This window comes from Plecotus auritus (genome assembly GCF_963455305.1).
Source record: "Plecotus auritus genome assembly, chromosome: 3".
In the NCBI taxonomy this organism is placed as follows: Eukaryota; Metazoa; Chordata; class Mammalia; order Chiroptera; family Vespertilionidae; genus Plecotus; species Plecotus auritus.
Window position 1 is genome coordinate 96,680,215 of NC_137772.1, and position 15,119 is coordinate 96,695,333.

Sequence of the window (15,119 nt, forward strand, 5' to 3'; positions counted from 1 at the left end):
GAAACATCAGAAAGGTGAGAGGTGAAATGGCCTGCCTGACCCTACATGAAAGACAGAAACACGAAATGAGATTTCTGGAAGGTTCCCTGTCCAGGAAGAGTTGTCAACTTTTTCAAGGCATCCATGTAACCCTCTACATTTACTGATAATTGTATTTGCCCACACAGTTTACATTTTTTCTGGGCAGTATTCTGGCACATTCTGCTGCTTCTATATTCATATTGAAAATAGAGAAAATTAAATAGGACCTTCCGTCTGAAAAGATCAAAAGATGAATGCTTCCCCAGTAACTATGCCAAGAACCCACTGGGCATTCCGCTCACTTCTGCTGGCTCCTCTCCATTTCAGATGTTCCCAACTGCATGGATTTCTACCCCTCCCCCCAAGACCCCATTCATTTTTGTATCCCTTTGCACTACGTAAAGGACTGAATTTATATACCATCTGTCTTCCTCACCCAACCAGCAAGCAGCTCCGAGAGGCAGAGTTCCCATCTTAATAGTTGTCCTGAGCCCAGGTGCTCAGTAAATGATCAACAAATGACTGTTAACACTGAGCTGCTTTTGCAATATCTGGAAATGTGACAAGGGACCAGCTACTGCGAGCCACATCTCCGCTGGCCTGCTAAGTGGTTTTCCAGATCACACAAGCCAAGGCCTCCTCGAAGGCAGCTGACTGAGGTGCCATGGCAGCTGAGAGGAAAAGCCTGTTAGGAGGAAGGAGCTTGGAGGCTCCAGCCTCACGGGTAAGAGAGGAGGCTGTGGGAGGAGGAGGAGGAGGAGCAATGCCCAGGTCTTCGTACCTCTTTACAGTATTTGGTGACAGCCACACCCAAGGGGTGCTCACTGCTGGCCTCTGCAGTCCCCACCACAGCAAGAACCTTCCTGAGGGGCAGCGTGGCCACATCCACAAGCAAGAGGACCCGCATGACTTTGGGGACCCCATGGGTAATGGTGCCAGTTTTGTCAAACATCACAGTCTTTATCTGTCAAAACAATCACATCTTCGTTAGCATAAATACAGATGGAAGGGACTTTAAAATCCACACAATCTTGAGGCAGAACTTAACTCACACTCCCTCTAGAAGATAACAATAGTCCTTCATCCTCCATGACATAATCATCTACAATCAATCACAAGGTTCAACCACTCCCCCTGCAAAAACTCTTGTTTCCCTCTATGCCCCCCAAAATCCTCATTATGTTTTAATCTTAACCAGGTTGAGCCAGAAACTCTCACTCCGATGTAGCGAGAGATGGCACACGGTCTCCTGGACAGTAACACTGGCAGATTTCTTGTGCAGGATCAGAGGCCAGGGATCTGGGAGTCGGCTATCTACTGCTATCTGCTGAGTCAATCATGGTTTTCTCTGGCCTGTGTAAGTGCAAATGCCTACTAACATTAAAGCTCTCGCACTCTAAGTTCAAGGAAGGGAGTATTCCTTGGCCATAATAACAGGTAACCATCAGAGCCAGTTTTTAGAACTGACCCACTTAGCCAATGGCAGCTTTACACCAGTCCCTGTGGGTGGGCTCAGCCAGTCAATAACAGCCACACTGGTTCCTACTTTCCTATGGCCAGAGTCCATCAATCCCTGGAATCAGACTTCCCCAAGCCCCATATTAGGTCTGCTTGCTGTGTTCAGACTGTGTCCCACAAGCATGGTTCTCCCTTCATTAGCAAATAATAGATTCAGCTTTTTGTTTCTGCTACTCAGTGCTATCCCCTTCAACACTAACAACTGGTCTTCCTCCAATAATTCTTGTCTCCTTTTAGTCCATCCTTCACTTTGTAACCAGATCTTCCAAACAAGTAATCCAGTCACATCACATAGGTGCTTCAAACCCCTCTACAGCTCCCTGTTGTTCTTTGTGTTAATTTCCAAATCCTTTAATAAACCTCTAAGACCCTTCAAGATCACTCTCTCCCTCACCTTTTCCCTCAACAGCCTGATCTATCGATTTCTCTCTCTCTCAATGATTTTCTTTCAGTTCCTCATTTATTATTCAGCAAATAACTATTGAGTGTTTTCAATGTGCCAAGCACTGGGCAAGACACTGGGGATACAATGATGGGAACAGTTTACAGTCTTCGATCTTATAGAGTCTATTATACAGCACCCCCTACCCAGCCCCTTACCCTGCAGGTGCTTTCCCCACTGCCAGAACATGCTTCCCAACCTCCGTTTTCTGGCTCACTCTCACTCAACTGTTAGGTCTCAGATACACCACCCCTCATGGCCAGTCCAACACACACAAGTCTACGCTAGGCCCCCTGCTGAGCTGATCTCATGGCATTGCACCCCATCTCATAGCATTGTTCTTTACTTACTCCATGATAGCCAAAGACCATGACTAGGGCCAGCTATAAGACCCACACATAGAACATGCTCAACAAATACTGACTACATTAATGAAAGGTTAAGGATTGGTATGTTTGGCCAAAGGATGATTCTTTATACACTGTTGCCCATTATTCCACTCCTCAAGGTCACAGGACCCCTCTGCTAATCACACAGATGCAGAGTTGGTACTTTTTTCCAGGTGTGAAACCTGGCTCTGCCACTTATTAGCTGCAGGCCTTTAGGCAAGTCACCTGGCCTCCTCCTGCTGTAGCTCCCTCATCTGTAAAATGGGAATAGCACCACCTCAAAGCTGTTGATCAGATTAAATCAACTGATATTTATAAAGTGTTTAATTCTATAACTGTTAACTGCTGCTACCATTCTGTCAGTCCTGGCTTCCTGTTGTTTTACTTAATGAACAGTGCTATCCTTGGCCCTCTTTCAGGTTTCGCTCTTAATATGAAATTTAAACAGATACTATTTTCAATAGACCTCAAAGTTTAAAAAAATCATATAGTAAACAACTACAAAATCATCCTAGTCAAGACCCCAAAAGATGATCAGGAATGCTGCACTGCTGGGCCAACCTTGTGGGCCATCTCCAGAGGCTTGCCCCCCTTGATGAGGATGCCATTCCGGGCAGCCACGCCGGTGCCCACCATGACTGCCGTGGGTGTGGCCAAGCCCAGGGAGCAGGGGCAGGCAATGCACAGCACTGTGATGGATGTCTGGAATGCAAACCGGATGATCACCTCTGCCTGGGCAATATGCTTGTTGGGGGTCTGAAAAGAGGAAAGAGAGGTAAGTGGAGAGTGAAATGAGAAATCACACAGAATCCAAATCACTGTTGTTTCCTGTGTAAATCCAAAACAAAGTATGGGTCTCTTTTCCAGGTATGGTGGCACATATTGGTGTTATTTGCATTGTGACATCTGGAGTTATCTTCGTTTATTTGTGTTTTTTTTAAGTGGCTGGTGTCTCTGGAGTACTATCAGGAGATACTATATTCACTTAATTATAATAAAAGGTATGTTTTCTAAATCAAGGATACAGACCACAATCTCATTAGCTTCTATCTACATACTTTTTTTCTTGAAAGGCAAGATTCTAAAATAAGATATATTATTAAAGGGTCACTTAATTTTTATAGAAATAGTTGGAATTGGGTAGAGGGCCTGTTGTTTAAGACATAATGCATTTCTTAGAGGTAAGATGATTTGTGTGTGTGTTTTTTAAAAAACACACATAATAATTCTTATCAAAATAACACCTGGCATTGTGATGGGATTGGATAGACTTCTAGAAGCTGATGTGAACCCTGTCCCTGCAGTGATGTTTACATAGCACAGTGATAACAGTATCTTAAAGGAACATGCAGTACCTCATTTGCCAGCATCCTCCCTGATATTGCAGATAAAACAAAAGAAGCCAAAGTAAGATGAAAGGCAGGGAACAGCAGAAAGCCACACATTCCAACTTGTTTAGGACTGAATTTTCCCATAGACACATGCCAATGAGCTGCTCTCCCACAAAAGCAGAAATTTTAGGCAGTGAGTTGCCACAATAGCCAGTGGCAAATTCTGAAATACAGTCATAGGTTACTTAAAAGCACTGAAGTCTCCTTAGATATCAGAAAATGTAAAACTTGGACATTTTTCATTTTAAGATAGGAAATTTGAGAGAGAAAATGACATCTTAGTGAATCACACACACCCCAACAATATGCTATACCTTTTATTATGAGTAAAAACAAGTTTTTTAAAGTATTATCCATTCCGTAGTTGCAATTCCTTATTCTATGGCTCTAAGGTAAAATACACATTACACTGGGCTAAGTATGAGATATTTTTGAAAAATAAGGTAAAACATTATTCTACTCACTAGGCAGTTATCAATACTACTCTAAGGGAGTCATTAGCTTTTTATGTATATCAAGGTATCTCAACCTCAGCACTATTGATATTTAGGGCCAGATAATTATTTGTGGGGGCTGTCCTGTGCATTTTAGGATGTTAGCAGCATCCCTGGTCTCTACCCACTAGATGCCAGTAGCATCCCCTCCTTAGTCATGAGAACCAAAAATGTCTCCAGATATGGCCAAATGTCCCTGGGGGCAACAAAATCAGTCCCAATTAGAAATCACTAAGTTCTAATTTCTGAAGCATTAAGGTTTTATTTTTGGTATTTTCTACCTTTTTAAAAGTTTGATAAAATACATTTCTTAAGATAATATCCTTTGCCCAGCCAGCGTGGCTCAGCATCAACCTAGGAACCAGGAGGTCATGGTTCGATTCCTGGTTAGGGCACATGCCCGGGTTGTGGGCTCAATCCTCAGTGTGGGGTGTGCAGGAGGCAGCCAATCAGTGATTCTTTCTCATCACTGATGTTTCTATCTCCCTCTCCCCCTCCCTTCCTCTCTGAAATCAATAAAGATATGTTTGTTGTTGTTTTTTTTAAAAAAGATAATATCCTTCATCCACTTCTTCAACTAATAAATGTATATACATACTGTTGCCTCATGTTTAATAAGTATTTACTAAAAACTCACTAGCATTGCTTGGGAAGCTGTGAGATTAAAGATGGTATTTATGGACATAGACAGCAAAAATACATTTTTCTTAAAATTTGTTAAATATTATCATGTATGCCATCAAAATCTGAAGTGACCTATCTGCTATGGTGTGTAGTTCATAACTCTCCAAATGGACAATACTGCTTGAAGCATTGCAACTGAAAGCCAATTGATGTTTGTGAAATTATCTAACTAGGAAGCAAAGGCCATCCTATATAATAAAAGGCTAATATGCAAATTGACTGACCTGCGGAATGACCAGTCACTATGATGTGCACTGACCACCAGGGGGCAGACGCTCAGTGCAGGAGCTTCCCCGTGGTGGTCAGTGCGCTCCTACAGGGGGAGTGCTGCTCAGCTAGAAGCCGGGTTCTCGGCTGGTGAGTGCAGCAGCAGTGGCAGGAGCCTCTCCAGCCTCCACAGCAGCGCTAAAGATGTCCGACTGACGGCTTAGGCCCACTCCCCGCTAGCTCTCGGACTGCAAGAGGGCGCAGGCCGGGCTGAGGGGCCCCCTCGAGTGCAAGAATTTTGTGCACCGGGCCTCTAGTCTTTAATAAAAACCTGCAGAAGTGACTGATTTCCTACCACGGCTAAGATTTTGCTGCCAATAAGTAAAGCAAGCAAATAAAATGTAATGAGTAACCAAAGCCCACTGAATCTAAGACATGAAAGAATAGGGTTAATGGCAATCTAAAACAACAACCATACAGCCCACAGCATTCAACTTACAGGAAAGTACTTCTGAACAACACCAAAATCGATAAAACCGATTATAATCCATACCACCAACGTCAAAGTTGAAATGATGATGATAAATGGGACGAAATATCCACTAAACTTATCAGCCAGTTGCTGAATGGGTGCCTATAAAAATAAAACACCAAGACCACAGGAAATTACAATCTGCAAAGCAATCAAATACCACAAGAATGGACAAGGACTGGGATTCTCACCTCCCTCATTAACTTTTTTTTTAAATCTTTATTGTTGAAAGTATGCCCTTTCCTCCCCCCACCCCGCCCCACCACCATTGACCTCTTCTAGCCCACCCCCACCCCCTGCTCCAGATCTTCACCACTTCATTAACTCTTGACTCAATAATATCTGCCTGACTCTTTGGAACTCTTGGGATGATTTCTAAAATGAGAAAGCAGAAGTGATATTGTTCCTTACATTTTTTCATTACCTTTGACATCTGAGCCTCTTCCACCAATTTCACAATCTGAGCCAAAGTGGTGTCATTGCCCACATGGGTAGCTTTAATGAGCACAGAGCCATGTGCATTTATAGATCCAGCAATCACTGTGCTTCCGGGTTTCTTAGTGACTGGCATGGCTTCTCCTAGAGGTGGAGAGGAGAGACCAACTTTCATGCACTAAAACCCCATTCAGCATTCATGGGACCTGCCACTGCACTGATACCCACCCGAAGGGAATGCAAAAAAAGTCACCTAACCTGTGATGAGGGACTCGTCGGCCATGGTATTGCCTTCTAGGACTTTCCCATCCACTGGGAACTTTCCCCCGGGAACAACCTTGATGACATCACCCCGCTGCACCAGCTCCATGGGTACTTGCTCCTCTCTGCAATAAATGCCACTCAAGTTACACACATGGCCACTCATTGCAGCTCACCCTCTTGGTCTGTCACTCAGGCTGAGTTCTACAACTGTTGGACTGGTTACACTATACTTGCTTTACACGGAGCAGCAGTATTCAGTGTATCTGTCAGTTACAGATTGAGTCAGTATTTATTGTGCCACTATTAAGTGCCAGGCACTGTACGAGGCACTGAGAGCATAGCTGTGACTGGGATAGCAAAGGCCCTACCCTCATGAAGACAAATTTCGTGGAGGAAACAGACAGCAAACAAATTAGTTCCACATATTAAATAAATGCTGTGATGAAAATGTGACTGAAGGGCTTCTTTAGTTGTGGGAGGAGGAAAAAAAATGAGTAGGCCTCACTTGGACAATGACATTTGAGTTGAGATCTAGATGACAAGAGAGGCCAAAATACCCAGGACAGAACATTCAAGGGAGAAAAAAACAGCTAACGCAAAGGCCCTGAGACAGACAGAAAGGGTGCCTTTGAAAATGCGAAGCTGGCAAGCATTGCTGGAGGGAAGAAAGTGGGGCAGGCGGAATGCAGATCACATTGGACCTTGCAGAGCAGAGATGTATGTATGCTTGAATGTAGGGTTTTCAGTAGGAAAGTGACATAATCTGATTCACATTTTCGTCTCTTTGGCTGCTGCAGGAGAATGGGCTGTAGGGACAATAACAGAAGCTGAGATAAGAGTTAGGTTGTTGACATCAACCAAGCAAAAGATGTCAATGGCACAAGCTAGAGAAGGAGTGAAGAAATACCCAGGATGTGTTTAGGGCCTGCATCAGTAAGATGAGCAGATGCACTAAATGCACAGGGAAAGAATCAAAGATGAACTCAATTTTCAATGTGAGCCACTGGGTGGATGAGAAATCACGTAATGAAATGGAAAGAACTATGGAGAAGCAGCTGGGGAGGGAGAGGAAAGAGGAGATGAACTGAAGATCTCCATTTTAACCTGTCAGGTTTGAGATGCCTATATGACTTAATGTTATGTAGGAAGCTGAAAATATGATTGGAGTCCAGGCAGGTGCGGCCAAGTGGTTAAAGCTTCGGCCCGCACATGGAAGGGTCTCAGGTTTGATTCCAGGTCAAGAGCACGTACTTGGGCCCAGCTGGCATGGAGCTATGAACCAGGTCACGGTTTGATTCCCAGTCAGGGCACATGCCCAGGCTGTGGGCTCGATCCCCACTGTGGGACGTGCAGGAAGCAGCTGATCAGCGATTCTCTCATCATTGATGTTTCTAACTCTCTCCCTTCTTTTCTGAAATCAATAAAAAAAAAAAAAAAAAAAAAGAGCATGTATTTGGGTTGCAGGTTCACTCCTGCTCCCCGGCCAGGTTAGGGGCATGCAGGAGGCAACCAATCGATGTGTCTCTCTCACATTGATACTTCTTTCTCTCTACCTCCCCCACCTTCCCTCCCTCCCTTTCCACTCAATCTAAAAAACAATGGAAAAATATCCTAGGTGAGGATTAACACACGTATACACAAAAGATTGAAGCTGACAGAAGAGGTCAGAGCTTGAGGTACAAATATGGGAGCTGACAAAATAGAAATGCATTTAAAACCATGAAATGCTAAGAGCTTACCTAGAAGAGTAACAGGAAAAGAGGAGTTCTGGAACTAAGCCCTGGGTCATACCAATATTTGGAGGTAGAGCAGGAATGGAAGGGCCAGTGAGGGAGAAGCAAAGGGCCAGCCAGTGAAGCAAAGGAAAAGGAGAGGATCCGAAGGAACTAGCACCCCAATGTCATCAAATATGCAGATGTAGTTACACAGATGCAAAAATGTAAAATTCATCATGCTCTATACTAGAATTTGTGTACTTCAATGAATATAAATTATATATTAATAAAAAAGAAAAAACGTAAGAGGCATTAAAGGCTAAAAGTGCTGGTGAGAGATTAAAATGTGGATTAAGGTTGGATTTGGGTACATGGAAATTACTTGATGTCTTTGGCAAAAGCAATTGCAGAAATTGGTGGAGGCAGAAGCTCAACTGGAATGGGCTGAAGATAGAAAGTGAAGGGAAATGAAGATAGCAGCTAAAGATAACTTTTAAGTTTTGTTGTGAAAGGGGAGAAAATAACAGAAGCAGAAAAGGGAGTGAATTAAGATAGGAAATCGTGAATTGCACATAAAGTGTAAATTGTATGATGGTGGGATGGTGAGAGACAGAAGGGGAGGAGGACCGGCAGGAGGAGTGCGGAAGCGAGAGGGACCGTGCAGGGAACCACGACCAGCTTTGGTAGCCCCTCTCTAAAAGCACTGTGTTACCAAATATACAGTACTTACTGGCTCATGAAAAAATGGTGAAAAATCAGAAAATCAGGCCTGTACAACAAGCAGAACTCTGAGGTTATGTTATACTTTCCTTTTGTTCTACAAAGACTACATTTACACTACCAGAGAGGATATACAAAAAGCCACCTTTTTTATGTGACAAGGAAAAAGACATTTACTGAGTGCAGGTACGGTGCTAGATTTGTATATGTCTTCTCTCACTGAATCTTCCCAAAAGCATATGAGATAGGTGATATTCACCTATTTGGGCAAAAACCTGAACATTTCTAAGAAAGGTACAAAATTGGACACAGATGCCCATTTCTTGAAATGTCACTGTGTATACATGTATAATACTCAGGGATCAGCTTGTGCAGACAGATTTTACATATTTACATCAACATTTTCTTTCTGAAAAAGTGTTAGGAATGTCCTCTGTAGCGAGGACTCAATGTTGCCCGAACCTGAAGGTCCATATGTACCCACCACGCCACCGCCTTCCTGCGAGGCTATGAGGGCACACTGCTCCCATTGTGTCACCTGGTGCAGGCTGCCTGAGCACACGAAGCCTACCCTGAGACTAAGTGCACGTGTGCACTGTGTGTACCACGTTCTGGGGACACAGGAGTGAGCAAGGCAGACATGGCCTGACCTGGAAAGCTCAGAGTCCTCGCCAGGGAGCAGCAGTGCAATCCGGGTCAAACCCTGATTCAAAACTAGAGTCCTCCTTTCCACAATAGCAATTTTGTTCCCAAGATTAACTGAGATGATGGGAGTCACAGTGCCTGACATATAGTAAGTGTCCAGCACTACTGACCAGCCTCTGTGTAACAAGCATCATGCTAGGCTGCGGTAATGAACAGAACAAAGTGGAGCCTTCCTCTCAGGAGGTTTGCAGGCTAGAAACTAAAAGCAGATTCATATATGTTACCTCAATAATGGCCATCTATATATAAAAGGCTAATATGCAAAGTGTCCCCTCGGGAGTTCAACCTGGAGACCAGGAGTTCGATCACTCGCTATGACATGTGCTGACCACCAGGGGTAGTGCGGAACATGGCAGGTGACCAGCGGCAGCGGGGCGCTGAGGAAGGGAAGGAGGAAGCGGGGAAATGGGGAGGTGAGGAAGTGGGGAATCTGATTGGCCCTGATTGCTGGCCAGGCCTAGGGACTTTACCCATGCCCGAATTTTGTGCACTGGGCCTCTATTGATGAAATAAAGGGAGCACTGAAAAGGAGACCTTTCAAGGGAAAGTGGGCAGCAGACTAAAGTCCCGATTGTCGGATGTGTAAACTGGTGACTGGGCAGCACAGCGAACAAGGAGAAGGGGAGAATCTCTGCAACTCGAGAATACTCTTTCTTTTGAAGCCTTCTAGCGATGGAGACATCCAGGCTCCAACTCTGCCTTTCTGAGTCCTGTCTGTATGACCTGGAGAAAAGCTTATCATTCCAGAGCTCTCCACTTGGCAAGAGGCGACTGTGTCAGGAAAAGAAAGCCTGCTCACTTCAGAAAAGAGGACTGTGGGGCAGAATCTCTCCCCCTGACTTTAGCTCCTACTAGGCTTTTGGCTTATATGGTGATACTTGCTTGGCACACATGTCCAATTAGGTGCCCTTGTATTAGTAATGCTAATCTCTGCTTAATCTCACTTTAAATTTCCACTTTGATCTGAATTAACCAATCTTCCTCACTCTAAACAGCTTAATATGAAGTGAACAGCCCTTTATGGAGGTGAAGGTGGCTCCTTCTGGCACATTCCCAGTAGCATTTCTCCTTCAGCAACTAATGGCCTCCAAAATGCTGAGTTGTGGAGATATATTTAATTGAAACAGTTTTTACCCTAGCATTTTTTCAACTTTAAGAGATTCTGCCAGGCCCTAGCTGGTTTGGCTCAGTGGATAGAGCGTTGGCCTGCGGACCAAAGGTCCCGGGTTCAATTCCAGTCAAGGGCACATGCCCTGGGGTTGCGGGCTCGATCCCCAGTAGGGGGCATGCAGGAGGCAGCCAGTCAATGATTCTCATCATTGATGTTTCTATCTCTCTCTCCCTTCCTCTCTGAAAGCAATAAAGATATTTAAAAAAAAGAGAGAGAGAGAGAGAGAGATTCTGCCAGCAGTCTGTTTACCTTGCCTGTCTGCTTACTCGTCTAACACAAGTTAAAAAAAAAAAAAAATAGAAAATCCCTGGCTGATGTTGCTCAGCGGTTAAAATGTCAGTCCAAGCACAGAAAGTTCTTGGGTTTGATTCTCAGTCAAGGGCCCAGTCAAGGTCATGTACCTGGATTGCAGATTCGATCCCCGGCTCCCATTGGGGCGTGTGTGGTAGGCAACCAATTGATATTCCCCTATCCCCTCCCTCCCTCTTTTCCACTCTCTCTAAAAATCAATGGAAAAAATATCCTTGGATATGGATTAACAAAACAAAACACACACACACTCTTAAAATAGATAAAATTTATAATTTTGTTTTCCCAGTTATAGGAAACAAAACACTTCAGTGTGGGAGATTGGGGACCAGGCTGTGCAGGCCTTTCAATGTCAAGCAATACGCATGTGGAATTTATTTAACATTTGACAGTGGTTTCATTCATTCAACTAGTCAGTATCTGAGCACCTGCCACGTGTATGTCCAGGGTGACCGAAGGCACCAAGTGCTTGGAGAGCACTGAGCAGTGACCACAGGCCAGGCCTTGGGACAGGAAAGGCTTCTGGGGGACACGACATCTAAAACAAGACCTGAAGGACAGGAACCAGGTAAAGGGAAAGGAAGAAAGTTGTTCAGAGGCAGAGATGACACATGCAGTGTATAGAGGCCTGGAGACAGGAGAGAGCCTCTTCCTAGGAACTGCCAGTGGGTGGACAATTCGGAGGAATGGCAGGACAAGAGACTGAGCCCAAGAGGTACACAGGGCAGATGCTAAGTCTCACATGTGTGCTAAGGAATGCCTAAGTACAATACCAAAATAGCTACAAAATAATGCTATCTGATTTGTGGGAAAATATTTTGGAGACCAAGAGTGTTACAGTGCTTCAGACGAGAGATGGCAGTGGCCTGAACAAGTGTGGTGGCAGTGGGAGGGGGCAGCGTGCGAGGTCACCAGAGGCTGTGGAGCTAGAAGTGAGAGGACAGAGCCTGTAAGTGCGGATGAGAGGAAAAGGAGTCACAGGACACCTAGGCCTCTGCCTGGGAGCTGGTGTGGGATGGTGCCATTCACGGAGACAAACAGGCACAAGGGGAAGAGGGAAGCATCTGGGAGGGAGCACAGAGGGAAGCTGATGGGAAGGACACAGACAGGTTGACCGGGTCTTTATGCCCACCCAAGAGACAGATTCCAATAGGCAGGGGAACACTGACACCCGAGGTGGTTTTGAGAATGAAGACACGGGGATAGAAGGTATCCCAGTGACAGTCTGTAACACACCAAGACAGCAGACAATGGGGCCAACACTAAAAGCCCAAGATTCATCGATATTTAAGGAATGAGGAGAATGAAGAAATGACTGCCAGATCAGCCAGCTATGCAGACGTTCCCATCACCCAAGACTTGGGATGGAGAGAAAGGAGAGGTGGCCCTGGCAGAAGGTCTCACTGAACGGAGCCAGCTGAGGCAGGAAACTCCAGTGGCCTTCAGAAGGCACCGCAGACCTATCCATACCAGCAGAGGCCCAGATGCAGGAGGCCCTGCAGGAGGCGGAGTCTGACTTAGCGGTGGGGAGGCCTGGTACTACAGCTCCTCAGAAGAGCAGGAGAGCAAGGGGTGACCCTGGGTCCATCTCCTCCAAGTAGCCCAGAACACCCTGTCAGGAACCCCTCCCCCATTTGACAGAGAGGAACTATACAAAACAGGCATTAACTGATGTGCTCCAAGCACACAGCCCATCTGAGGCAAAGCCAGAATGGTCTTTGAGCTCCTAACTTAAAAAATGGTACCACCACATTATGATGGTAGTAGTCAGGCCCATAATGTGTCCACCAACAAAAATTAATCACCATCTTTGGAAAAGAACTGAGTTATGACAGGAGTTTAGCCCCATAGTCCTTCGGGATTTCAACTAGCTTTTGCCTTCTGGCAAAGATGCATGTCTCCTGTATTGAAGTCAACGGAGCTGTCCATGCCATGGTAGTCCACGCTTTCAGATGCACTTTCAAATGAAAGGCAAACAGTAAATGAAGTTGCTCTTGGCTTTATTCCTGACTTGAATATTTTCACTTCTCAGAAACTCTCGTCATTAATTTAGAAGAAGAAAAGCAATAGCTTGGGAAAGGCCTGGGGAGGGTTGGGAGTGGGGGTGGATGGGTAAGGGGACATCTGTAATACTTTCACCAATAAAGATAAATTAAAAAAGAAGAAAAAGGAAAAAAATAAAGCAGCCAAGAAGATTACTAGTGTAGAAGTAACCAAGTGTACGTGGAAGCCTACAGGTGCCAACAAGCCTACAAGTGACAACAGGGTCCTCCTGTCTGGAGGGTGGCTCCGTGTCTGCAGGGCTCTAGTCCCAGCCCTGCCACTCACCTGTTGTGGACACGTACCTAAGATTCTTCCTAATTAAAGGGGAATCATGAGAGTACCTGCCTCATAGGGCATAACAGGGTTAAATCAGATAATTTATGCAAAGTGCTGAGTAGTGTACCTGGTACATAATAAGTTCTCAAATCTCAGCTATCACCACAATTCTGATTAGTATTTAAAAGCCAGCAGCCAGGCAGTATCAGTGCTGCAGTCAGCCTGTGCCTCATTAACTTTTAGTTCTTCAGGTCTCACTGAATGGTTCATATACTCCACACAGGCCCACTGAGAGCCCCACAGGGGAACAAGGACCTGTGTCAGCCTCAGAAGTTTGTCTCTTGGAGGACACAGCCAGTGAACTGGCACTGGCAAGAGTGTGATGAATGGGCAAGTGCACAGTGGGAGAAGGGCACAGGTTGGTGTAAACAATAGAATTTGGAGTATATGTCATACTGGATGGTTAAGAATCTGCAAAAACGGAGACACTGAAGATCAACGAGAAATCAACAGAGGAAGCTCCTGAACAGAGACCCAAGGAGACAGACCCATGTTCCATGGGGCAGGCGGGAGGGTGCAGCAGGGGAAGACAGCTTTGTAATTTGAGTGGCAGGAAACTGTTGGATGTCAGTAGTCATAAGTGAGATCACAGGTTAAATGGGAAAGTGGTGGAGCTGGGGAGATTTCAGGAATGTGAAGAAAGCATATAAATAACCAGTACCTAGAATTTGAAAATGAGGCTGACCAGAGAAATACAGAAGCAAATTTGTAAAAATGTCCCTATTATTAAATATGCTTTAAGAGTCAGTATTTGTAAGGGTAAAGAATATGGACTCTGCAATCAACAGCCTGGGTTATATCCCAATTCAACTCCTTACTACCTGTGTGACCATGGGCCATTTGCTTAGCTTCTCTGAATTTGTTTCCTCATCTTTAAAATAACGGTACTATTAGTCCCTTCCTCAAAGTTTTATTATTATTATATTTTTGTTAGATTAAATAAAAGAGTTTAGAATGGAGTCTGGTAAACAGTAAATGCTATATAAGTTCCAGCAATAATGAAAATAATCATTTTTAATATCTGCCAACCTTGTGAAGAAGAAAAATACTACTTCCTTTTTTATTCTTTGGCAAGTTGAATCCCTTCTCTCTCAGCCTGACTGAATCCTCTAAATCAGTGGTTCTCAACCTTTCTAATGCCTTGACCCTTTAATACAGTTCCTCATGTTGTGGTGATCCCCAACCTTAAAATTATTTTTGTTACTACTTCATAACTGTAATTTTGCTACTGTTATGAATCGTAATGTAAATATCTGTGTTTTCCGATAGTCTTAGGCGACCCTGCTAGAGGTTCTCAACCTGTGGGTCGCAGGGTCGCCTAAGACCATCGGAAAACACAGATATTTACATTACGATTCATTAACAGTAGCAAAATTACAGTTATGAAGTAGCAACGAAAATAATTTTATGGTTGGGGGTCACCACAACATGAGGAACTGTATTAAAGGGTCAAGGCGTTAGAAAGGTTGAGAACCACTGCTCTAAATCTTGCAAGGAAGGCCCAGCCCACACTCCAGGTTCCCTGGGAAGCTTTCCTTGACCACCACAAGCCTTCCTCTTCTAAATTCCAGGGCTACGAATCATCTGTACCTCTAATTTATCATTTAGCAGCATACAGCACTGTGAATTTGTGCTCATCTTTTGGTAAATGCCTGGTGTACATGACTGGATTGAAGGAGGGATCTTATTGTGCATGTCTATGCCCGTCTTCATGAGGTCTAGTGTCACATACACGATGGGTGT

General features: G+C 44.5%; 1 protein-coding gene across 3 annotated transcripts in view; it reads right to left on the reverse strand.

Annotated features, from left to right (window-relative positions):
- ATP7B (ATPase copper transporting beta) overlaps positions 1-15,119 on the reverse strand; it is a 97,996-nt gene that overhangs the window by 10,435 nt on the left and 72,442 nt on the right. For all 3 annotated transcript variants that reach the window (XM_080662339.1, XM_080662338.1, XM_080662340.1), the window contains 5 exons: positions 6,372-6,499; positions 6,103-6,257; positions 5,646-5,780; positions 2,932-3,126; positions 803-985 (listed from right to left, as the gene is read on the reverse strand). In XM_080662339.1, the coding sequence (XP_080518465.1) occupies positions 803-985; positions 2,932-3,126; positions 5,646-5,780; positions 6,103-6,257; positions 6,372-6,499 (796 nt within the window). The remainder of the gene's footprint in view (positions 1-802; positions 986-2,931; positions 3,127-5,645; positions 5,781-6,102; positions 6,258-6,371; positions 6,500-15,119) is intronic.